The 24,680-nt window shown below is 31.8% G+C and overlaps 3 protein-coding genes across 6 annotated transcripts; all 3 read left to right on the top strand.

The window, feature by feature from the left end:
• Positions 1-6,146: 6,146 nt before the first annotated feature.
• Positions 6,147-10,876, top strand: LOC124833450 (soluble inorganic pyrophosphatase 4-like). 3 transcript variants are annotated; one of them, XM_047307938.2, is made up of 11 exons: positions 6,147-6,240; positions 6,379-6,398; positions 6,865-6,908; positions 7,270-7,414; positions 8,659-8,687; positions 9,093-9,158; positions 9,240-9,347; positions 9,751-9,816; positions 9,911-10,031; positions 10,184-10,265; positions 10,510-10,876. In XM_047307938.2, exons 3-11 carry the CDS (start codon positions 6,879-6,881, stop codon positions 10,550-10,552), a joined length of 690 nt encoding a protein of 229 aa, XP_047163894.1. In that variant the 5' UTR covers positions 6,147-6,240; positions 6,379-6,398; positions 6,865-6,878; the 3' UTR covers positions 10,553-10,876. The 3 variants fall into 3 exon arrangements, with proteins under 3 accessions (XP_047163894.1, XP_047163892.1, XP_047163895.1); XM_047307936.2 differs by having other exon boundaries at positions 6,170-6,240; positions 6,338-6,398; XM_047307939.2 differs by having other exon boundaries at positions 6,193-6,240; positions 6,350-6,398.
• A 1,734-nt stretch (positions 10,877-12,610) lies between these two features.
• On the top strand, positions 12,611-15,714 carry LOC124833458 (uncharacterized). The gene is made up of 2 exons (XM_047307953.2): positions 12,611-13,315; positions 15,447-15,714. The coding sequence occupies exons 1-2, from the start codon at positions 12,705-12,707 to the stop codon at positions 15,463-15,465; spliced, it is 630 nt and encodes a 209-aa protein (XP_047163909.1). The 5' UTR covers positions 12,611-12,704; the 3' UTR covers positions 15,466-15,714.
• A 4,423-nt stretch (positions 15,715-20,137) lies between these two features.
• On the top strand, positions 20,138-23,256 carry LOC124833449 (uncharacterized). Of its 2 annotated transcripts, XM_088116794.1 has the most exons (4): positions 20,138-20,341; positions 21,245-21,592; positions 22,327-22,368; positions 22,598-23,256. In XM_088116794.1, exons 2-4 carry the CDS (start codon positions 21,269-21,271, stop codon positions 23,003-23,005), a joined length of 774 nt encoding a protein of 257 aa, XP_087972920.1. In that variant the 5' UTR covers positions 20,138-20,341; positions 21,245-21,268; the 3' UTR covers positions 23,006-23,256. The 2 variants fall into 2 exon arrangements, with proteins under 2 accessions (XP_087972920.1, XP_047163891.1); XM_047307935.2 differs by lacking the exon at positions 22,327-22,368.
• Positions 23,257-24,680: the final 1,424 nt, after the last annotated feature.

The raw sequence follows: 24,680 nt of genomic DNA, 5'->3' as shown, positions 1-24,680 counted from the left end.
TTTGCTCTTTCGTCACATGGCCATCACAATTTGAATTGTATTTTATCTAACACAATAAAAGACTCAACTTGAATGATTTTGGAGCTTTTTAAGGTGAGTCTTCACTAACAAAGCTTTTAATCCAACCGAATTCCAATCAAATTAAACGTGTTGTCTAGAGATACATTACCTAAAAACTTTACATAGTTCCTAATCAAACAGGAATTGAAACATTCTCAAATTTCTTTTCCTTGTGACGATTGCAAATGATCCAAAACAAAACATGGGTTACGACCAAGGTTGTCAAAATTTGAGAGTTTACGTAAATTCGTGAGAGTTCAGTAAACTCGAATCATAAACTCGTAAGAGTTCACTTTACATGAAAAAAATATAAATTCATAAAAATCTTTTTCATAGAAATATTGTTAGTGTAAAACATAAATTGATATATTAAAGTCTCTCTGTCTAATCCTCTAATAATGATATCATTATTTTCATCATCATTTTCCCGTAACGTTAAAGATGTACTTGGATTAACTTCTACCTAGTTTGATGGGTTTCCAAACATAGTAAAATAAAATTTTTCACTACAAACATAAAAAATAAAATGCCGAACAACTTAAAATATTGTCTCAGCAAGGGTTGTTCAACAGTGCAGTGTGTATCATTATTGTGCTGTAAAATGCTTTGGTAATAAACATGATCAATTTAAACATCACAACAGTATAGGTGGCAGAGGGTTTACACTTACGCAACCCGTGAGTTCGAAGACGAGATTGACAACCAGATCAACGACAAATCGATGGCGATGGTGAGATCGACGGCGACGACGAGATCGACGACGATGGCCAGATCGACAGTGACGACACGAACAACGCGAACGAAGGCGAGATCAAACGACGACAAGGAAGGCGTGACAGAGGCGGAGATCGACGACGAACGACGGCGCGACAAAGGCGAGATCGTACGATGAGATTGGCAGCAAGAGCGCGAGAAAGGAGATGAACAATGAGAACGAAAGTAGTGAGTGAATCGGTTCAACGAAAGCTCTAAAAACCTAATGTGGTCAGCCCTAAAAAAATTTCTTCTCAAACTCGCAAAATCGGAACCCAACTCGCGATTTCAGGCGAGTTTAACGAGCCTATCACCGATTCTACCGATCCCACACCAAAAACGAGTTTGCTTAGAGTTAACTCGAAAGCACCGAGTGAACTCGTAAACTCGACCGAGTGAACTCATAAACTTGACCGAGTTAACGAGTTAACTCGCGAGTTCGATAACCATGGTTATGAATGTCACTCAAACAAAAGATTTACAAAAATAAGACCTATAATTTTAATATACAACCATCTTACACACATGGGCATACCATAACTTGTGAGATGGTTAAGGATTACCATGATAAGTTTTACCGTTGAATTTTGCATTTGAGTTTTTGATATGATGTATCTTAGTGAAAATTTTAAGTATTGCAAAGGTCGAATTGGTCTTTCTCAATCTTTCACCGTTGTTGATCGATTATTATTTTCATCTAAGCCAGTTTATCTTGATTTTCAATTTGTAATGGACTATCTCGTCTCGACCTTCAGTCTCTCTAACTCGACGAATTTCATCTCAACTCGGTTCAATAATAACTTTTGTATGGACTAACTCAATTCAACTTTTTTTATTTAGGTTGGCTCGACTTGAATTTTAACTTAGGTTAAAAATGTTGTTTTTGAGAGTTAATTAAATTCTTATAATAGGGTCAAACTAGAATGACAAAATGGATCAGCCTAATCCATTTTAGCCTATTGTTGCTAACCTGCCAACATAAAAAAACAGGTTAAGTTTAAAGGTTAAATATGTCCCGCCATTGAGATGCTGGCCTACTGGTTATTTTTTGCATTTTTTATTTTATATGAGAAAGTTTCAACTCCAAAACTCTCATCATAAGAGCAACTAAGGAATTGTAACTCAATCAAATTGAAACCAAGTTAAAAATGTAAAATCATAATTTGGCCTAAATTGTACCTGAATCAAGGCTTATTGAAATCAAATGAGATTGCTCAAGAATATTTTGTAATTCTCAAACTCTCTAAATAAAATCACATCGCTTTGTTTCGTTCACTCTCTTTGTGATTCATTTTCTCTCAAAACCTTGGTGGTAACTTATAACTAAAAAGCACTTGCCTTATCTTCCTCTAAAGAACATATATGCTCTTCTACCTTCCAGTTATGCGTAATTTCTCATTTCTCTCTCATTTTCATTGAAAACAAAAAAGAAAATCTCTGAAAGTTTTACCAAAAAGTCGAGCCTTGACATACACAATAAAGTCATAATACTTTTGTCGTTGTTGTTGAACAATGATTTACCTATTTTCCATTATACACTTTGTTTGTGAACAACTCATTCTTTTTCTATTTGTCTACATAGGCGTTTGACGACATTCAAGCAATGGAGGAAATCTAAGAGTTTCTAGTGGAGTGAGATATTGGACTTAATAATACGGGTGAATGAGTTGGCTTATCCCACCCCGCTTGTAGACCAGGCATCTAAAGACTGGTGGGTTCAAAAATATAACCTAATTCATCTTTATTTGGTTGGGTTGACAGGATGGCTCGTTGGGTCTAGTCCACTTTGTCATCTTTAGGTCAAGCTCATTCTGATTCTAACCTTAATCTAAAAATTTAAAAGTTTGGGCTTTATTTGATCTCTTGTTTAGTGACCCTATAAAAAAGATTTATTTATAAGTAAATTAGAATGAATGCATGTATTATGATGAAATTAACAACTCTACTCAAAATTTATATTATATTATTTCAAAAAGTTTATATATTTAAAAATTCATACATTCTTAACCTTACCTTCTTAAAATGGGTAACAAAAAAGAAAAGGTAAACCTTACGTACATCAAGGTTTAGATCTTATTTGAACTTTCTGTATGTATTTGATTTTAAAACTTATGATATTTTTTTATGAACGATAAGGGAATATAAGTTCTTTTAGTGTTTGATTTATTTATTTTTATCTTTTTATCATATGAGAAGCTTTGATTAAATTATGAAAAGTTTGCACAATGCTAAGTTCTTAAACAACAATGATCTGATACACAATTGACTTTCATAAATATTTATGTAAAACTCAAATTTATTTATCATTCCTTTTTATTTTTCAACTTTAATGCTTTATAAAATTATATTATACATTATAATTTTTTTTGTAATTGCTTTTCAACATATTTACTGTTTTTTTATTAATGTTATAAATTTTGTTGATTTTATAATTTAAATTTAATTAATAATCTAATCTTATATGTAGATCTATGGTTTATTTTTATCTTTATATATATTTTTTTACATAATTAGTTTTTATATTTTTCACGTCCGATTTTAACAATACATGCTTAATTCAGAATCTTTTTATTTAATAATAGTACTTCTATATTAAACTCAACACGAAAAAAAAATATAGTTCTTTTTTGTCAGTCAAGAGAAGAAGGCAAGTTTGATGAAAAAACATCATAGAGACATAGTACGGGGATTTCATAATCGTTTTCATAAGCAACATTCAAGTCAAATAAACTTAATCAAAGCAACATTCTTAACCCATAACATAGTATAAAATGCTTTTTTTAAATAAAAAAAAACACTCAATCCATAACATAGTATAAAATGCTTTTTTTCTAAAAACAAAAAACACTCAATGATATATCACTTATTTTTATTTTATAAAATTAAAGTAACGAGTTTGGAATAGTTTTACCAAATTTTCATAATTTACTCTAAAAATTTCATATTAATTAATGATGAAACTAATTTATAATATACAAATATAAATTAATTTTATGAGATTAAATTAAATTTAAAATTATTTCTTACTATTTCTTATTAATGTTTATTTTTCCTTGTCTAAATTATACAAAAGTATATGATCCTCATTTTCTCCATCGCATATCTTCTTTACCAAATCCATCCCTTTTCCTCGCCATAACCCCGCATCACAACCTTCATCACTATCAGTAACATGAAAGGGGTTGGTAATTGGTGGTCCAAGTCCAAAGTGGCCACTAATTGGAGATAGCAACGGATAATGTTCCATATCTATTTTTTTTTTCCTTTTCTTTCTTTTTCTCCATGACTAACTTTTTATTTATATCTTTCTGCATATGTGTCAATGTTTTGTCAAACTGAAAATAATCAATTGAGTTTGAGATTGTTTTTCACATACCTAGTAGAACACACTTCATAGATATTTATCTATTGAGATAATTTTATATTTTATTTTTAATTTCATTTTTTAAAAATATTCTTTTAAAACAAAATATTAATCTGGTAGCTTCCACTCTCATTATCTTGGTAATACGAAATCTTGATTTACTTTTTTTACTTTAAGTTTACTATATTGTATCATTTTTTTTATTTCATCCAATTTCTTAAATATCATTATCTTCATAATACGAAATCTTGATTTTGTAACACACAATACTGGTTAAATAATTTTTTATTTCATCCAATTTCTTAAATAATTTTCATTATAATAATAGTTTTTAATATCTTAAAAAAAGTATCAATATAATTTTTTTCATCAGACTAACATAATATTAAACTAACTTTATTTAATTATAAAACATTTGGTATATATGTAAGTGTCATTTTTCTAATATGGTTACTATTAATTGGACTAGAAAAATATATTGACTTATTTTTTAAAAAACTTGTAACTAAATTAAAAGTGATTGAAAAAAATAAAAAATTTACTATGATAAAAAAAATATTTAACCTTTGTTATTATAATAGAAAATAACATCATTCAACTTAGATATTAGATATATCCATACGAATTGGAATGCCTTATGCTTGGGAGAAGAAATTAAATGCTTCCCACATGATGGTGACTATCTTCTCTGCCACAGACCAATAAAAAGGAATATCTTTGTTTCTTATGGCATCAAACTAAACGTCAATGTAACAGAATATCTTAGTTGCAGGCCTGACCGTCTAAACGCCGTCACTATTAACGAGGGGTCCTGTCCTTTTCTCAGTTGTTAAGTCACCCAATCACAAAATGACACTATCCCCAAACGTCATTCAACTTATGATTTTGTTTTGATAAATACATTCGACCTTTTTTTACGAAGAATAAAATATATTTTTTTATATTTCCAAAAGGATACATTAAGCCCAAACACAGTAAAATAGACATGACCTAATAGTCCATTCTATAATTCCTAAAATGATTTGTAAATTAAAAAAAAAAAATAGTGTAGGTTAAAATTAGTCAAATTTGATATCATTATTTAATAGGTGACTATAATGAATTTGAATACACTCCTCTTATAATTATTTATACTATTGAATACATGATACTTTTTTTAAATCCATTTTAATATGATTTATGGTAATTCTATATTTTAATAGAAGAAGATAAATTTTTTAACTATCTTCTATTGTGATTTTTAATCAAATAAATTTAATTTTAACTAATAAAATTATTTTTTAACCGTAATTGTTAACTTTTCCGCTTAAAATCTCTAACGTGTGCTTTTTAAAATTTTAAATAATTTTTATAATTATATTTCTCCTAAACTGGATTTTTTAAATTAAAAAATGTAGATATATAGACATACAGGACCGTTATGTGTTTTTGCTGGTAATCATTATTTAAATGATTAAAAAAATATTATTTTATTAAATCAGTTTAAAATTTATATACCAAATTACTATATCTCAAAATTGAATTTATTTATTTATGTAATTTACTCTTAAGAAATAAATATGTTACTTAATTTTAAATTCATTCTTTTTTAAACTTTAAATAGACTCAAAATATTAGTCCAATCTAGAATTCGGTCCTATCAATTTGTTTTATTTATTTAGAAATTAACTCCGTGGAATAGTCCATTTTACTAAATGTAATGAAGACGACAAGGATGAGCTGAGTCTTGCATTTACATCATTATATCTTGAATTCTATTAGTAGTTTTATCTTATAAATAATAAAATGTAAATTTAATTATAAATAGTTTATAATTTTCCTTAATTTTGTCAACCAAACATGTCTTTCCTTGAAAAAAAGCAAAATAATAGTTACATAAATTTTGGAAAAGGGGGTGAAATAATTCATAGCATTTTTTTATATTTTTTTTTTCCGCCGCAAGCTCGGCAGCAAAGGCTTAGAATTTTCTTACATTAATTGAATTTCAGTTTTCTAATTTTCATACACTTTTTCGTTTGCTCCTTTACCTTGCACAGAAGAAGAATATCAAGCACCGTCCAAAGGTTTTCACCGTCATCTCTTCTCTTTTCTCTTCTGCTCTTTGCGCACACACATGCATAAGCATTAACTTATCTTACACGCTTTTTTTTGTTTTTCGAGATCTGTGCTCAGTCCTTCACTTCTTTTCCTTGCTTCTGCAGACGAGCTTTCCCTTGCGCCGGTGAGTTTCTCTCTTCGCTGCTTTCACTTCACACTCACACGGCGTCGTTTCACTTGCGATTGTGGAACTGGCTACGCTGGATTTGTTCTGGTTTTGTCGTGTCCCGATCACTAACTTTCCGTGTTTGCGACGTTTTTAACAAACTTCTGCGGAGCGCTTTTTTTGTAACCATTTGAGGTGGCGAGTGATGGTTTTCAAACCTCCGTTCTCTAAAGAGTAGATTATGGATTCGAATTGATTAGATCTGCGGTCATTTTCGTATTCTTTTTTTTTCCGACGGTTTTTTTCTGCTTTCTGTTTGCCTTTTGTACTCTTTGGAAACGGAAACGGAAACATGTCCTGGTTTGATTTCAAAAACAAATTATTCGATTCCCTGATTCATCTATTAAACTTTTATATATGACTAAGAAGTGTGGGTGATGGTCTTTGGAGCTGAATGGCAAATTTATTTTCTTTACCGTTTCAGAATTGCCACCTGTTATGGTTGAAACAGACATGGAGAACGAAACTGTAAGTAATATATCTTTTGCTTTCATTCTTTATTTTATTTTATTAGATTGGAAAAATAAGCTAGGGGCATCTATGTTATTTAATTAATTTATATATATGGTGTGATTATACTTTCGTGATCTCATTATAATATTAGTTTTTAGTAACGTGCTTTTTGGTAATCTCAGAAAGGTTCAATTGTAAGCATTTCTTTTTTTTATCTTTTAAGTTGTCTATAGTATATAGTTGCGATTTAGACATGATATTATGCCAAGCCGCCGTAGATTGCGCCTGATGGGGAAAATAAATTGAGAAATAACGTTCCTATTTAGTCACTGATATTTGGAAAAACTTTTGTATTGTTGATTGGTGCTATTTTCAGGCTGCAAACGTGGTTCCGTCAAAGGAGACTCCAAACAAGGATCCCGTTTCTCATCAGTCCTCACATCCTCCTCTTAATGAAAGGATTATATCATCTATGACCAGGAGATCTGTTGCTGCTCACCCGTGGCATGACCTTGAGATAGGTACGCAACTAAGCATTAAAAAATTGGTGAAAATGGTGACTTGTTATGTTGATTACAATCCAACTAGCTTTAGACCCCAATCAACATCAATCAATATATTCAAGAATAAGAAAACAATACAAGTGGGGGAGTAGTGGAGCCAAACTCACGAAAAAATTATGAGAATACAAAATAAGACAAATTAATTTTTTTTTAAAAAAAAAACAGCACTAAGAAAGGAGGAATACTATCTCACCAGTAATAATAAAAAAACGTTTACTACAGTCGTAGAATCACTCTCAATCCAAAGGCTAAACCAATATTTCCTATGAACAATCTCAATAGCATCATGCATCACTCCTAGTAATTCAGCTTCAAGAGAACTATGATGACCAAGAAAAATTGAAAAACAGCCGATAACCTTAGCCTTATAGTCTTGAAAATTTCTCCCCACACTGATATAGGATAATTTAATACCTGATCGATCTAAGTTACACTTTACCAATAACAAAGTCGGGGTAACCAATTTACTTAAGGCATCTTTGGAGCTTTTTTAGGATAACAATCAACAAATGCTTTTAAGATGACAAACTCCTTGATGATAGAATGCATACTTCCGGAGCAACGATTTGCAGCAATGTTATCATATGCATAGGTCAAGTTTTTAATTCTGAAAGTAGGATCTCCTTAAGTTTTCAAGCTCTAAAAGATTCCTGCTGCCATATGTTATCGAGGATATGAATGAATGCAGCCATCAAAACCATTTTAACATTCTCACTCCTTTGTTTATGTAAAATACCCAAAATAGAATCAAGAGATGAGGGTTTAGTTGCTACTCTGTCAAACTAGATAGTCAACTCTAAAACCTGGTGGCAAAAGGGCAGAGAAAAAACCAATGCTCCATAGTGTCATCATGTTGCAAGCAATGGCTGGGCATAAAAACTAAAGTACCGACCCTGCTATGCATAACCTCACCAGTAGGAACCTTGTTATGATCAGTCTCATACTAAAGCAAATATCCTTCGACCAGCTATAAACAGGACCAATCTGGCTTTGAAAGGAATATGTATCCTTGGAAGTAAAAATTCCATTAGCAGTGTGTGCCCACTTGAGAGAATCCTGAACATCTATCTTTGGTATTATAATTTTAGATATCTACCCGACAATGTCCCTATGGCTGTCTTGTGAGTACTTCTATTGCATTGAGTTCGTTTTTTCTTCCTTAATTGGTTTCCAAGCTAACTCTGTTTTCTTTCACAATGCAGGGCCTGGCGCTCCAACGATCTTCAATTGTGTAAGAATGACTGAATAGTGAAGTAAACTTTACATTTTAGAGTCTAGGGCATGTAGTTCACATATACCTAGATGAGTAAATTTCTTCAGAAAGGATTTTAAAGGTTAGAACCAAGGAAAATAACAAAGAAAATGCCCTCTGCTCTGTTTTCATTTATTCTTTCATGCTTCTTTTTTCCTCAAATGCTATCGAAATAGTTGGTATAGACTTTGTTGTTTAAGTTGTAGATTATGAAACAAAATTTGCCCCCTTCAACTTCTGATACAACCCTGGTAATACGAATTTGCATGTTATTTGTTAAGTTGTGAAGTTGCAATATTGTTATGTTTCCAAAGGACAGAAAAATTAAGATCTTTAAGTTTATATTTGAGCAATTTTGTAATGTAACTTGACTGAATATTGCAGGTGATTGAGATAGGGAAAGGAAGCAAGGTGAAATACGAGCTGGATAAAAAATCGGGACTTATCAAGGTTGTAACTTGTAATAGTTGCTCAGTTATTTTGGCTTCTGCAGTTACTAAGTCAAGTTGCTAAACACTAATCTATGCACAGATCGATCGCGTGCTTTACTCATCGGTTGTTTATCCTCACAACTATGGTTTTATCCCACGTACTATTTGTGAGGACAGTGATCCCCTGGATGTCTTGATCATCATGCAGGTATTTATATATCCATTCATATTATCAACCTTTCATTGAAAATCAGCGGCATCGTGTATCTCTTTTTGGCAACAATCGAACTTCATTGACATATACATCCCTTCGATTTTCTGCATCTCATTTTCTTAATGAAGTAATCTCTATTAATGTTCAAATCCATTTTAAGCACGAACTTAAATTTATTTTACTATGTTATGCACTGGTGGTTCAAATTTTATGCTAGTCAAGTTGATATCCAATAATGAATTTCTCAATTTCAACTGATGAGTAGAGTCTTCTAGCCAAACAATACTTGGTGATCATCTTACATTTACGGATCTTATTTATCATCTTAGTATTAAATTTCTCTAATTTATGTTGCGTATGCTTTGTATGATACTAAACTTCCCACATACTTGGGCAGGAGCCAGTTCTTCCCGGCTGCTTTCTTCGGGCCAAAGCAATCGGTCTCATGCCCATGATTGATCAGGTATAGTATATCAAACATTAAATTTACCACATGGCAATAACTCAGTCTTTTGCTTATTGAATACTGAGTATCCACTAATTGTGCTGATTTAAAGGGGGAGAAAGATGATAAAATAATCGCTGTCTGTGCTGATGATCCTGAGTATCGTCATTACAATGATATCAAGGAGCTTCCTCCACATCGTTTAGCTGAAATTCGTCGCTTTTTTGAAGACTGTATCCTTCCAAATTTTCAAAATTTGACGCCTGATTCTCAATTTTTTTTATTTTTTATGGTCTATAGACATAATGAAATCATGAAACGCATTGGTCATTTTAGTTCAGCATGTAATAAAAGCTATACATTTTCCTTCACAAAGGATTTATAGACAAGAAGAATGAAAACAAGGAAGTTGCTGTAAACGACTTTTTGCCTGCCTCAGCTGCTTTTGAAGCGGTTAAGAGATCCATGTAAGCAACACTCGTCTTTACTATTTTACTTCAATCATTACTGGTTTGGAAACTCAAGTGGTCCAAAGGTTTTGGATTGAGTTATTCAGTTCTTAGTTCCACACCATGTTCTATTTTCTTTGAAATGGCTTTTTAAATTTGTAGAAAATGTCTTTCAAATTCCCCTATATTATAGTTATTATAGTTATTTTATTGGCATATAGACCTCTATTAGTTTCTTATAAAACTTCTCTTTGTTGAGAAGGAGCTTGTATGCGGACTACATAGTGGAAAGCTTGAGGCGGTAGCCGTTGATGAACATTCACGTCAAGGATTTTGAATGGCGGAACAATTGATGATATTTGCTTGGAAAAAGGCTGCATTATGAATATTATGTTGGAATAAAAAGAAAACATTTTACTTTGGACAGGTGTTCCTTCCTCTTAGCAAATGCTTTTTTTACATGTGCTCAATTTCAAATTCAAATATGTATCCCTGCAATTCAGTCACATGTATCTGCCTCTCAGCATATGCATAATCTTGTCGTGTTCAATTTCGAATGTTTTATCCGTGTATAAATTTATATTCCCTCTTCTAGTACTAGAAAACAGGATCAAGATTGTTAATCTTTATTGGTTTTGTTAGGATGTTAAGAAAACAATAGTGAAATAAGTATATGCACAGTAATATTATGCATTAACCAGTGCTGATATTAACATCTTTGATAATTTATGGTTTGTGAATTGGCTTGGAATCAGTTCAAAACCTTAAGAGGTTAAACGAGATCTCGCATTATTAAATAAATTGCTTTATCATTTTATTGTTAACTTGGGGTGAATTTCCCAACTGCGTGTCTTTCTATTGAAAGCTTTTGCCTATATAACAAGTGTCAGCTTACTCGTATAAAGATAAAAATGGGTTAGGTTATCTTCCCTTATTTCTTAAATTTACAATTTAATCTTAAAACTGTTTGCTTATAATAAATTTAAGCAAGATGCGAGTATTTGTTTATAATAATTTTAATGTGTGAATAAAAATAAATCATGGTTTGGTTATAGAAACCATTTCTCATGCTGTAGCCATTTCTAATTGATATTTGTAGTTTGGATCCATTTTCCATTGTGTATTAGCTGTATTTTGGTGTTTCCTATCTTTTATTATGCTTGTTTTATATGTTATGATGGATGTAGGCCATTTTTTGTGATACTTGGTAGCTATTTTTATGTTATACAGTGTCACATTGGAATTAAAGTAAACAAAAGAGAACGATAAATAAAATTATTTGGTTAGTTTAAGATGAATTCTTCGCTAAAACAATACAATTCAAAATGTTTTCTAATTGTAAAAGTCGTTATTTACACAAAAATAAATTTAAAAAAAAACTTGAAATGATTGATATATCGATGTTATGGATTTTTTTAAAAATAATTATTGATAATTGAAACTTTTGAGTAATTATTCTCAGTTATAAAATAATTATTGATAATTGGAACTTTTATTTTAAATTAATATTTCAATTAAATAATAAAAATAATTCTAAAATATAACTGTAATCGTGAGATGGATTTTGATGAGATGTGTTTTGTGAGTTTGAGAGAAAATCCTGTCTTTTTGTATTTACAGCGTTAAATACATTGCAGTTTATAGAGTTAAATATAGCCTTTTCATTATCCTAATAAAATTTATTTATTTTAGTTAGCTGTTAAATTGCGATTAGTTATTGTAATTATTTGTAACTGAAACTTTTAAATAATTGTTCTCAGTTATAATTTTTAAACTTTTTTTCACGACCATATATGTTAATATAAATTAATTTTTAAGTATATTAAAAGTCCAAGCTGAACTTCTAAAAGTATTGAATAAATCTTAGAAAATATAGAAGTAATATATTAGGCTTGGATTTTGATTTTTTTTTTAAACAATGTTCAGTTAACCTATTCCTATTTCTGCCAATGTGAATTTAGAGAAAATTTTCAATAATTTCTTTAAATTTACTAATAAATCTTTTATGGAAGTGAGTGATAATCAATTGCAATTTGTCAAAGTCAATTTCATTCTGAAAGAGATTAGGTATCTTGAAATGCGTAAAAGAAATTGTCAAAGGGTATATTAATTCAAAGATTTTAATGAATAAATATTGAATTTCCGTATATTAAATATTCAAAAAATACTTTTTATACATTAGATATTTTGTATAAATGAAGTAAATATATATACTTTACTTGTTTTTTTAAACATATTTAAACGGGCAACCCAAACCCGTTTTGTCCGGTTAGTTCCCGCTCCATTAACAAGTAGTTAATATCAAGCAATGCACGAATGTCGAAGGTGTGACGTGTGGGTATAAATAACGATAAAATAACCCATAAACCCTTCACTTCAGAGTCTGCCCTTCATTATTCCCTTTCATTCTAAAACCCTCGTTCTGATTTCGTTCAGTGCGAACTCATATCAAACACCATGAGTGCGTTCCCGAACGGTTCCAACTCGAACTTGGACAACCTGCTCCTGCAAACCATGATGGGCAGGCTCCAGCTGCGAGCTCCGATCAACAACCCTTTGGTTACGCAGTCTCTCGAGGACTTCCTATTCAACGACCTCGACGAGGACGACGCCGACGAAGAGAGCTTCGAAGGGAAGTCGGAGCTGGTGAGGGAGGAGGCTAAGCTGGAGAAGGAAGTGATCAAAATCATCCTCAGCGGCAACGGCGAATCCCTCTTGAAACCCAATTCGGGCCAGGCGGTGTCTGTTAGGGACCACCACATCTGCGTCGGGTTTCAAGACGAAGAGGCTTCTGGGTATCGCGTGTGGGAGTGGCACGGCCACATCATGGCTTTCGACGAGGAATTCGGTTACAATCCTGAGTATATATACGGTAATTACTTTCAGTGGTTTAAGCCTAGACCTGGTTGTGCCTCTGCTGCTGTTGCGGATCCTGTTGTCAAGAAAGAGGAAGAGGAAGAGGTGGAGGAGGAGAAACAGGAGAACCAGGGTTTGAGGGAGTTGATTGAGACCAAGGATTCCGCCGACGCTCGCATTCTTCACAGGAACATCAACGCGGCTTCTCCTAGGTTTGTATCCACTATCCCTTTTCCTTATGCATCTCACTTTTCTCCTGGAATTGTGATTATTCAAATATTATTCAAGTAGCTTACTTATTTAACGGGGTGATTGATTGCTTGAAGAGGGGGGGGGGGGGGGGGGGGGGGGGGTATAAGGCAAGCCACGCATTCATGGAAGTAAAGTACTTCTAAGACAAGGTTTTTCATAAAAGACTAGTGCCTTATCGTTTTTTCGTGTCAGTCTACATTGAACTGTTGGTTAGCTTTTTATTTTTCCAGACTTTATATGCATAACGGATGTGTGTTTGGTTGAGCGTTACTAAAATTGAGTTTGAAGGAGGGTGTACCTCAGTGAGGGTTTATAAAATTGGCTTTTAATGATATTGATTTTTGTCGAAATTTATTTTCGAATTGTGTGATTACGTGTGGAATTTTTTAATTTAGATGGACGTTACTGTAGATATACTTTTTTTCCAATGCAAAATCTAGCTAAAGGTGTTTCAACTCAATACCAATTTGGAACAAAACAAGTACATGTTTTGAAAAAAAAAAATCATGTTAGCGTGTTAGTAGAATAACAATACGATTCTATGTGATTTAACATGAATTGAAATACCCACTTCATATTGCAAATGGTGACTTTTAGTCTTGTAGATGAGGTTTGCTGGGTGCAAAATTGCAAACTGTTTCCGTGAACGTAGGGGATGGATCTCCCAATGCTGGGATTACAGTTTTTGTCCTTTTAGTTTCATTAGAGTTGGTTTTGGTTGCCCTATTCCAATTATGGTAACCTCTCCCCAGAGTTTTGAAAATTGATGCAAGTCGGTTTTGTTCTTGATGCAGTTGTATCTTCGTTTAAAATGGCTGTCCTTTTTCTTTTGCTGAAATTTGTAGTTTTATGGCCTGACACTCTTAAAGGAAGATTTTTATGTGAATATTACATGGCATTCTACTAATCAATGAGTGACAAAAAATATAATTGAATTTGTTAACTCGGGGGGCGGGGGTCGAAGTTCAGTGAAACTAGGAGAATAACAGTGTAAATAAGCCTTGACTTCAAAAATATACTTAGTTATGCACAGTCCTTAATATTAACTTCTTTGATAACTTGTGGTTTGCGCATTAGCTTGGATACAGTTGAAATTCTTGAATGTTTAAAGGAGACGTTCTCATTAGTAAATAACTTGCTTTAGTTTAATATAGTTAACTTGCTGTGACCTTGCTAACTGTACCAGGACCTTGTTTTTGGAAGCTTTTGCTAGTGTACCAAAGGGTGAATTTAGACAAACTTCTCAAAAAACATTTTTAGTAGAGAAAAGAAGGAAAAAATTAAACAGATTTTTCCGTAAGCTAAAATAAGTTTAAAATAATAGTTTAGGAGAGAAACTATACGTGAACTTTTACAAATTAATTTATGCATACATTAATTTTAGCATATAATAAAGTGCATTCAATTTTTCATTTTTTCTCTTCTCTTCTAGAAGTGTTTATAAAGAAGTTTGTCTAAATAGACTCTAAGTGTATGCTTGTTTTCCATCTCTAAACATTGGCGCCCATCAAACCTGAAGCCGCTACATAAAGTTTGTGGCTTTAACATGAAAATATATATGCCTGTTAAGGATGATGCTAGTCCAAATATACTGCAAGTGTTGGCTTACCAATGAACAGATAAATCATAGATTTACGAGTATTTTCAAACAATAAAATGGCCACATCGTTATAAAAAGAAGCTGGGAAACACCATGGAAGATAAATCCCTTCGTGAATTGAGAAAACAATTCTAACTAGTTTTCAATTTTCATTTTCACTTTCACTTCCTTCTTGTACGATAGTCAATAGCAGTTGCTGTCAGTTTGGCTTGTCCCAGCACTTTCTTAGATAAGTAGGTAGGTAACTTCCATGTTTTAAAAGCACCCTATGTGCTTCGCGCGGTAAAACTTAGTTTTAATTAATTATGCGTCCTCAGAATATCTTTTGATATTCCATTACGTGTTATGCTACAATTTTGCAGTTTTCCCTGAACGCAACTGAAGAACTTTCTTATTTCATGTTTGATTGCATAGAGTACACGCATGCTTCTGAATTTGAACGTTTTGTCATCCACGTTTGACTTCTCTCATGTTTTCCCTATCTGCGATAGCCTGACAGGTACAAGATAAGAATTGATCCTTCATCAGAAATCAAGTTCAAAGAGTTGCCAACAGAGGTCACAGCCAGCCGGCATTTCATTTCCTTTGCTCTGCAAATATTGATTTCTTCTGCTTTTCACAGACTAAATCTCAGAAGACCGCATCTAGGGATCTGTTTGAGCTTTAAATTACATACTGTAAAGGATGTGAAACAGAGATGCTTACAATAATGAATTATCTTTGCTCAGGTTTTGTAGTCTTAGAGCAAGTTTTTGTTTCTCCCATTTGCACTAAAACTAGCTGTTTTGATGGTAGATGCTTGGCTTATGGATAGAAATGAGTTAGCTTTATTTAATTGGTCTTATAAAGTTGCAATTAGCTGGAAGTTTATTTAAAAGCTTAAAATTTTTATAAAGGGCGAATAGAGAATGAATGTAAACTTCACATTTTAAAACAGTTTTGCTATGAATTTTAAATGCTTAACTTGTTAAGAAAATTGAAATAAACTAACAATTATAATATTAAACCATCATTATTATTAAAAGGTTTTTTAAATTGTGCAAAATTGAACATTTTCTATTAATTAAATTTTAAAAAAATTGTGATATGGAAAGTTATTTTATTATGTATCTTCAAAATCTTTAGTATTTTATATTTTATTATGAAAAAAAAGATAGACATTTTGAATATATTATTTTAATGTGTCTTTTGAATTTTTCTGCTTATACCCAATTCTATTTTAATGTTACTTCAATGTGAATAAACTATACATACTTTAACAATAATTTCTATTCGTATTTTAAACTTTTTGTAGCACTTTTGTTATCAATTATATCTAATGTAACAGTTGCTTAACAAAGGAACTACTAACATGTAAAACACCTCCTCATAAATTAAGCGACTTTTGTGATTTATGATACTAACACCTCCTCGATTTTTTTAATATTAAAGAATTTTAATGTGAATAGTTTCATTATGACTGAGTATCATAATCTTAAAATATATTATCTGTCTATAAACCAGTTTCTAGAGCTCTTTGACTTCTCTTTAGAAATTTTTATCATTTATTCATCTGATTGAATAATTAAGATATTAGGATTGATTTTGACGGCAAACGTTTCAATTTGGATTAATAAGTTTCTTAAATAGAGTAAGTTCATTTTCTGATGCTTTTTTTTGTTTTATTTTATCTTCCTTTGATTGCAAGTCTATTGTATATGCAGGTGAAGTTTAAATTTTCTATAAAACTCTTTGTTGACCAGTGGTTCTAATGGTGTACATTAATTGTGTTTCCATGGTCGTAGGAGTATATGAGACTTTGATTGTGTTTATATGGTTCGTAGAAGCAGATATGACTTCCTGCTTGTGGAACTGGTTTAGGTTTTCTATAGCAGTTTGGTTTTCTATAAAGTAAGGAAAACTAACTACCACTTTTTGATGTTGTTGATGATTTGATAAATTGTGTTGCATGTTTGATTAGGTTTGAAATTGTTAAATTGATATGTAGAGTTGCTAAGGTGAATCTTGTTGAATGAACATGGTGTTGATGTTTTGAAATTATGATTTTTAGGATCTGGTTAGTTAGATGTAATGCTAGTCACTTGATATGCTAAATTTTTGTTTGGACTTTGGTTGAAATTGGTTTGATACGATGGATCGAGTCGTTGGCCAAATTAAACAAATTGGTATTCAATATAATGTTTAAACATGTTTTTGAATGAATCATAAGGTCAAGAATACCAATTTAGTAATTTGGATGGTCTTAAGTGCAATCTGGTTTGGTTACTTTGATTTCAAGTGATAGGAAAATTATAACAGTTGATTGTAGGCTTGTATGATAGTTATTTTGTGAAATTTAGTTGTTGGATGAATTTTGACCTGTTGAGTTTAGTTAGGGGCTTTGTATTGTTTTTAATGATTAAATGTTGAAATGTTGGTATACTATGTGATTGATATTACATTTGAGGTGAATTGAGTCATTGGTTTGTGTTTAATTTGATGGTTGGTTGTTTTGAGCATCTGTGGTTAGTGTTAAATTGGTTTTGCAAGACTGAAATGACATAAATATGCATAATCCTATTATGTTATGCAAAATTATGCAGATTCCCTGGGCGAGCTTATTCTCGCTAGGAGAAGTCAAAGTCAGAGATTTCACTAACTTGATATTCGTCGGGCGAGAATATACTTGCTGGGCGACTTTTGGGAAATTTTGTTTGTAAGTTCTAGTAGTTTTCTCGCTACCCGAGTAGATATAGTGCTTGAGTGAGAGTACATTCGCTAAGCGAGCAAGTTTGGTGGTTAAGCAAGTGTATTGACAAGTATTACTAGCCGAGTGAGTAGATTTGGTGGTTGAGCGAAAATATCAAAATTTTAACTAAGTTTACTTATGCGACTTATGATATGTTAATTAATGTATGTGATTATGTGAATGATGAAACCATGCTTGGTTAATAAAATGATTGTGAAACTGTATGGTGTTTATTCAAGTATGAGATTATGATGAATGTGAATATATTTAGTATTTATTTCATACATGGTTATGACGAGTGTTATCGGTTATGTGCATGGGATGTGTGGTTGACATAATTCCATGGATGTCGTTGAAATATTTTATGGTGGTGTTCAGTAGTGTTATGTATTGATGTAGTATTGCTCTGGAATGGAGGATGATCCTGACACTCTTAAAAACTTTCCATTTTCAAGTAGGGTGAGGTATGTCGTGAAAAGTAGCAGGATGTCTTTAGTCTAATGATTATTTCTTGGTCATAAATGTTTGATATATGAACCTTGGTGTGTGATAGTTTGATGTGGGCAAGTTGTTTAACCACACACGAATGCTGGTTAATAGTCATTTATTGGTGATTAATCTCAGACCTAATGGTAAGCTCATTGTAATATTTATAAATATTTGTCTGACAAAAAAGACAGGTAATTTGAACTCTGATAACTAATCTTTATTATAAGATTATTACGCAAAGTCATTGACTTGAGCGTCAAAGTGTCTTCTGTAGATACCCTCCCCCGCAACTTGGACAAGGAGAAGAGAAAGAACAACACAAACGGAAAAATGAAGCGAACAACTTTGAATGCTTTGGGTTAAGGATATCAATCCTATGGAAACACTTATGTTTTTGGAGTTATCTATCATTTCAACAATTTATATATGATATCTTTTCTAATAGTTGTATATTATTAAAATAGAATATTACATTCAAAACAAATTGACTAAAAGCAAATTGAATTCATTGAGTTAATCACTTTAATTACGTAAATTAATTAATATTGTCATATTTTTTATTAACACTTTTATTTTATTAAAGTCAAATAAAATAACATTGTTAATAAAGAAACTATAAAAGAATTATAACAATACTTATATGCAATCCTTTTTACCAAACTAAATTCGAAAAACCAATAAACTAATCTCAAAAATAGTCGATATAATCTCAATTAAGTTTCCACTTCTTTATACAGTTATGCATTACTCTATTTTTTTTATTAAGAATTGTCAAATTGTATGAGGATATAAGTGAAAGGCCTTATTATGTTGGTGATGAGTTTTCAAGACTAAACCCTTTTAGATTCGCAGAAAGAGATTAAATGAAAAAAAAATGAAATTATATTTTAGAATAAATTAAATTATCATTTTCCAAGAGATTGTATGGATTCTATGTTGGTACGGTTACAATGATCTTCCTTAATTGATTAAAAAAATACAAAAGATAAAAAAATAGACGAGTTAAAAATAAAAATAGACGGATAAGATGAAGTAAATAAATTTAAAAATAAAGATAAAAAGGATAAAAATAAAGAAATGATGACGACAAAATATGAAGAGAAAAAAAATCTGAGTATTTTGTTGAACAAAAGATTCAGGATCAAATTCTTACCGACAACATCGAGTTTAATATTTTTTTCCAATTTGAAATAATAATGATTGCAGAAAATAATCCGATTTAATAACTTAAGATGTAATCCATAAAATAAAAAAAGAACTAAAATAAATTCAAACGAAATACTTTAAAAATACAAATATCTAACTTTAAGATAATATAATATGATATAACCCATAAGTTGATGTGGGTAAAGTGAAGATTAGATAAGACGTTGTTTTCGGGATTTCTTTAATAATTAGTTGGGCCAATATATGTTATTGGGCCTGGGCCAATAATGACAGCTGTGAGACAAGGTCAAAAATATCTAAGATCCCCGCGATGAATGCAACGTGTACGTTGGAGATTCGGTCTGGTTAATTACAAGACAACAACATGAAGCTTGACCTTCTAGATTCCTCTCATATAAATTCATTTTTCACCTCCATTCCAAACAACCTACAACCTAATCCAGAATCCTTGTTCTTCATCCGACAACAATTTTCTTCTATCTCTTTTTTCTCCTCCCTTTACGGTGTTTCTGGTCATAGATAGATATATTGTTTGATTCTATCCATGGGTTAAAGTTAAATCTAAATCTGATCTATGCGTTTTAGTGTTGGGTTATTCGATTTGGAATTGCAGTCTTACAATACTCTCCGATTTGATTTGTTGGGCGTGTAAGTCTTTGGGGGTTTCGAAGAGCATAGAATAATGCCTTCGCTACCCGGTCTTCTCCATCTGCTTCCTTCCTTGATCATTTTCCATGGTGGATCTTCCTTTCATCGTCTGAAAAACTTAGAAAAAAGTGATCGGCGTGGTAATCTTAGTTAACGCTACGACTCTCGTTTTCTCCGCTTCTCTTTTCTTTCCCTCTTTATCGTTGTTGTTGTTGGTTCTGCTCCAAACGAGGTGTGATTATTCCGTCAACGGATCGAGATCCAGGGTCTGGTTTTGCTGTTCTTTCTGTGATTGTTGTTATCAGTTCTGTTTAGATAGCGTTGTAGTTGCAGTTTCAAACGTCGTTTTTAAAGGTATTTTTATTTTCAACTTTCAAGTTTTGGGAACATTTACCTTGGGATATCATAGATTAGGTGTCATGTTCTTTTATAGATTTGTTTGTAATGTATGAGTTTGTTGTTACCGTGTTTGAATTCAATGAGCCTTGCCTATTTTGTCCATGTAAGCCATGTTTCTGGTTTATGACTATGCCTCTCTTTGTTTTTGTGTTCAAAATCATGCTGGTATGATTAGATCTGACTCTTGGCGTGGTCATTTAGATTAGAACAATGCGATTATGGAAATAGTTCGATTAGGTTGGATTAATTATACTTAGAAGTTGTAATTAGGAATGTATCATGATGTTATTTCATATTTGATATATTATTTATTTATTTATTGATAGTTATGTAACTTTTTTTATATTCGTATACATTGAGAAACAGTGACCGTGAAAATATTCATGTGACGTACTTTAATTATAGATTGGCCTATAATTGAAATTTTTTAACTTTTGTAATGGTTACTTGAAAGTCATGTAGTCACATTTAACAATATTTCTAGCTGAAGGACTGTGTAAAAAATTGTGTACTGACAGTGGATCAAAGTTAAAGTATTCTCCTTTTTGAAGATTTGATAGACACTAATCAGTTAGCCCTCTTGATAGAGAACAAAAGTGGGGGGCTGTTGGCTCTTATCTTCCAGTACATCTGAGTACACCAGAGTTCATTGATTCAAAACTGTGCCGTTCCTTTTTTATTCATTTGGGTGTACATTAGATGTGTTTTTTCCCTTTATTTTTAATTCTGGTCCACACTATTTCTATATTAATAGTGAAATATATATATGTATTGGGGGAATGTTTTAATTGTTTAGTTTTAGTTCTTTTTTTATAGTTTAGTGTTTTTATTATTCATCTGATATGTTTTTTCTTTTAGGTGCCTCGGTACCTGATACCATTGATGGACATGTGCTCTCATGACAATTTTGTAAATATTCTTGGAATGACTTTTAGTGAGTCACTACATATTGAAGATGCCCAGAAACCTGTACACGATCCCCAGGGTAATGATATCTGTAGTGAGAGTGACGAAAAATTGTGTGGAGCAATTAACAAGCAAGAGACAAAAGTAAACTCGATGTGTTTGACAAAATCTGCAACCTTCCCAACTCCTAATACAACATTGCCTTCAAGCTCGTCTGATGAGGAGGCCAATACATTGGTCACAGAATCACTATCTGAGCATTCTGCTCATCAAACTTACTCACGCTCAATATCTCTGCCTGTAAGTTCGTAGATTTACATTAATAGTATTGTACACTGTCACTAATGCTTGAATGTGATTTTGTAAAAGTATATGCTTGATTTGAGAAAATACTGAAAGATTTAGAATGTATCGTTTGGCTCGTTTCTTTAAATAAATTATTTGTTTTTAATTGACAATTTCTTTCAAGTACTCGCTCTAGGGTATTAGTTCATTGTGCTCTTTGTTCTGCTTTTTATTAAAGCGTTTGTAGATATTTTCAAGGGGGACCTGGTCTATCATATATGTCGTAAGCAAATTTATTTTGGTAGGCTGTTTTGAGGATCAACTGTTACCCAGATCGCAATCACAAAATGGCAATCTTATTCATGAAGGATTGCACAGAGTTTTTCTTGTTATGTAACACATTGGAAAATTTATTAAGTATTAAATTATGTTTATGCGTACCTTTCGACTCTTTCTCATTTTTGTTTTGAAACAATCATCAAGGAAGATTTTGTTCTGCCTTTTGGAACTATATAGCCATCGATTTTTCATTGCAACAGAAGGATTGGTGCTTTAAATCAACTCTACAATTTTTATATTTCCCATCTGAATATATTTCAAAACCTCAATATATTTCAACCCTTAAATTTTAATGTGTTTTCATGCCCATGTATATGTCCATTTTAACTTAGGAATCAGTTAATTACTTTGTTTTGAGAGTATCTCGAATTAGTTATATTTAGCATGTTTTCTTGTGGGTTTTTTGTTAGGTTTGCGTTTCTGTTGATAATGGAGTAAATGTATCTTGTAAGGTTAGTATAACATTATCTTTCACATATCCCCCTTTCTATGTGGCCCCTCCAGAGAGGAGTGAGATTTGAAGAGATTAGGAAGTTTTCATCGTACTATATATGCGACAGGTTGATGGAGTCACATTATCTGACGCATAGTTTTTTAACAGATATTGTGAACTGATATCTATCTTAGCATGTGCCATTTCTGGTTTATGGAGATTCAATTTTCCTGTATTTTATACCACAGGCTCCTCTGAAGCTCGTATCTGCCATGAAAGGTAGCCGTGAGAAACATGGGGGATCACAGGTGAAACTAAATGTGAAATGGGCCCCCGATGTGTATGATCCGATACCTACATTGTTATCACACACTGTCAAAAGCAACAAGAAGCAACAGAAATCTAGAAAGAAGAAGCCTGAAAAGAAGAATGGGAAGAAGGGTCAAAAGGGAAATTCGTCTCGAGGGGGCAACAGCAAAGATAAGCAGTTTCGCAAGATGAGTGGAACTTCTGGTTTGTGCTACAAGTCGATGGATTCTTGTGATAAAGTGCTTGTAGCTTCTACTGAATTAGATGCCCTTGATTCGAACTGTGGAACTAGCTTCTTGAAAAAATCAGTTACTGAAGTGCACTACTCAGTTGCAGAAGCGCTATAAGTGAAAAACAATGAATGGTTTGTATTCTTTCCCTTCTCTGTGTATATAAATAAGCACTGTTTTACTACTGTTGGCTTGTATGTGAAAAGAAAGAAAAAAGGATTGCATGGGGAAAAAAAGTTGTTTGACGCTCTTAGAGTACGGACAGTGAAGTTTGTATTTTTATATGCCATGATGTGATGAGACAAATTCTGGTAGATGATGCCATTTCTGTTTTCATGAAATCAATTTTAACTAGAGATTTTGGAATTCCTTTGGTGTTGATGACATGTCTGATTATGTTTAGTTTCATTTGCGATTTGAACGAGGCACGGGTTGTCTAAAACAAATTGTTTAGCGAATATCTTAAAAAAGGTTAAATAATTATTTTTTAATTATAAATTCAAATTCTCAGAATATAATATAAATAAAATTGTATAATAAAACGTTAGTATGAACGAATTTAGTTTTCTGAAAAACATTTTAAATACTTTAGCATCGTAAAGTAAAAGCTTTAGGGGAAATAATTTCTTTAAAGGTGATTTTAACTATTAGGCTAAATAAAAATATGAAAGTATATTTATTTTAATTTTAATTGGGAATTTATTTTCTCTGCTTTATTTTTGTTATGGATATTTACAAAAACTAAAATCTCACTCAGTTGGTATGTTTGTGTTATTAATTTTTTCTTCTTTTTTCTTAGTTTAAATTCGTAGTTAACCCAATAAATTTAATTAACCTTTGAATGAATTTTTATTAAAAGTAATATTAATTGAGTGTTTATTAATAAAAGGAGTAATATTGACAGACTCAAACATAACATTTCAAAATAAAGAAAAATAAGATAATGAAAAGCTAATGCATAGTATTCCCTCGTAAATAAAAGGTTTAATACATTACTTGATTCTTAAAAGGTTTAATACATTATTTGATTCTTATATTTATGGACTTGGTTTAAAGTGATTTTATCTTGTAAAAGAATACAATAAAATCCTATATTTTGTTAAAGAATTCAATTTAATTTTTTTCATTCACGTTGTTAAAAACATTATGGTGCAAATGTCACTGTGGCCAAAGTTGATATAATGCACCAGTTTTATACACTCACCTCTAGATTCTACCCTATATACTATTCCACTCAATAATAACTCAAAAATGATATAATTTACCAAACTTAACAACAAAATCATGACCAATAGATAATCTCTGCACCTCTCTCATCAATCTTTATATCTTCAAAGAAAACTCATTTAGCTTCCCTAGACCTATTTTATAGACCCAAAATTTAAAATCTGCACAACGAAAACCTTAGCCTGTAACCTTTCACCATTCTTATAATCCACCCATGCAACCCTAAAATACCATTTGCGTACTTTACCTATCAACAAGGGACATAACAGCGCATGCATAACAATAATTTCATGCATTTGGTAGTAACCATATTATGATTTTCCTCCCAAGGTAGGTACCACGAAAATCATTAAATGTCAATATCAAGAACCCCTTCTAACTCTCTGGATTCCAACATCAACACTATACAGGAAGAAAATATAATATTTCTCTTCATCTTACCGTGGTCCCCACATGCATTGAAACTCTTCACTTGCAAAAAGATACCTAGCTAGTGGCTTCCCCACGCCTTTGGGTCTCGCCGGATTCCCTCCAGTACCCACGGTTCCCCATCGGTCTCGGTCCG

This window comes from Vigna umbellata, chromosome 5 (assembly GCF_029865625.1).
Source record: "Vigna umbellata cultivar VRB3 chromosome 5, Vumbellata_1.0, whole genome shotgun sequence".
Taxonomy (NCBI): Eukaryota; Viridiplantae; Streptophyta; class Magnoliopsida; order Fabales; family Fabaceae; genus Vigna; species Vigna umbellata.
Note: the sequence above shows the minus strand (reverse complement) of the source record. Positions and strands in the feature narration are given on the sequence as shown.

Excerpts from the sequence above, each read along its gene's own strand:
- LOC124833450 (XM_047307938.2), top strand. The coding sequence starts at position 6,879 with ATGGTTGAAACAGACATGGAGAACGAAACT. Across the intron at positions 9,348-9,750 it reads ATGTCTTGATCATCATGCAG|GAGCCAGTTCTTCCCGGCTG; the intron begins GTATTTATATAT and ends ATACTTGGGCAG. Across the intron at positions 9,817-9,910 it reads TCATGCCCATGATTGATCAG|GGGGAGAAAGATGATAAAAT; the intron begins GTATAGTATATC and ends GCTGATTTAAAG.
- LOC124833458 (XM_047307953.2), top strand. The coding sequence starts at position 12,705 with ATGAGTGCGTTCCCGAACGGTTCCAACTCGAACTTGGACAACCTGCTC.
- LOC124833449 (XM_088116794.1), top strand. The coding sequence starts at position 21,269 with ATGGACATGTGCTCTCATGACAATTTTGTAAATATTCTTGGAATGACT. Across the intron at positions 21,593-22,326 it reads CACGCTCAATATCTCTGCCT|GTTTGCGTTTCTGTTGATAA; the intron begins GTAAGTTCGTAG and ends GTTTTTTGTTAG. Across the intron at positions 22,369-22,597 it reads GAGTAAATGTATCTTGTAAG|GCTCCTCTGAAGCTCGTATC; the intron begins GTTAGTATAACA and ends TTTATACCACAG.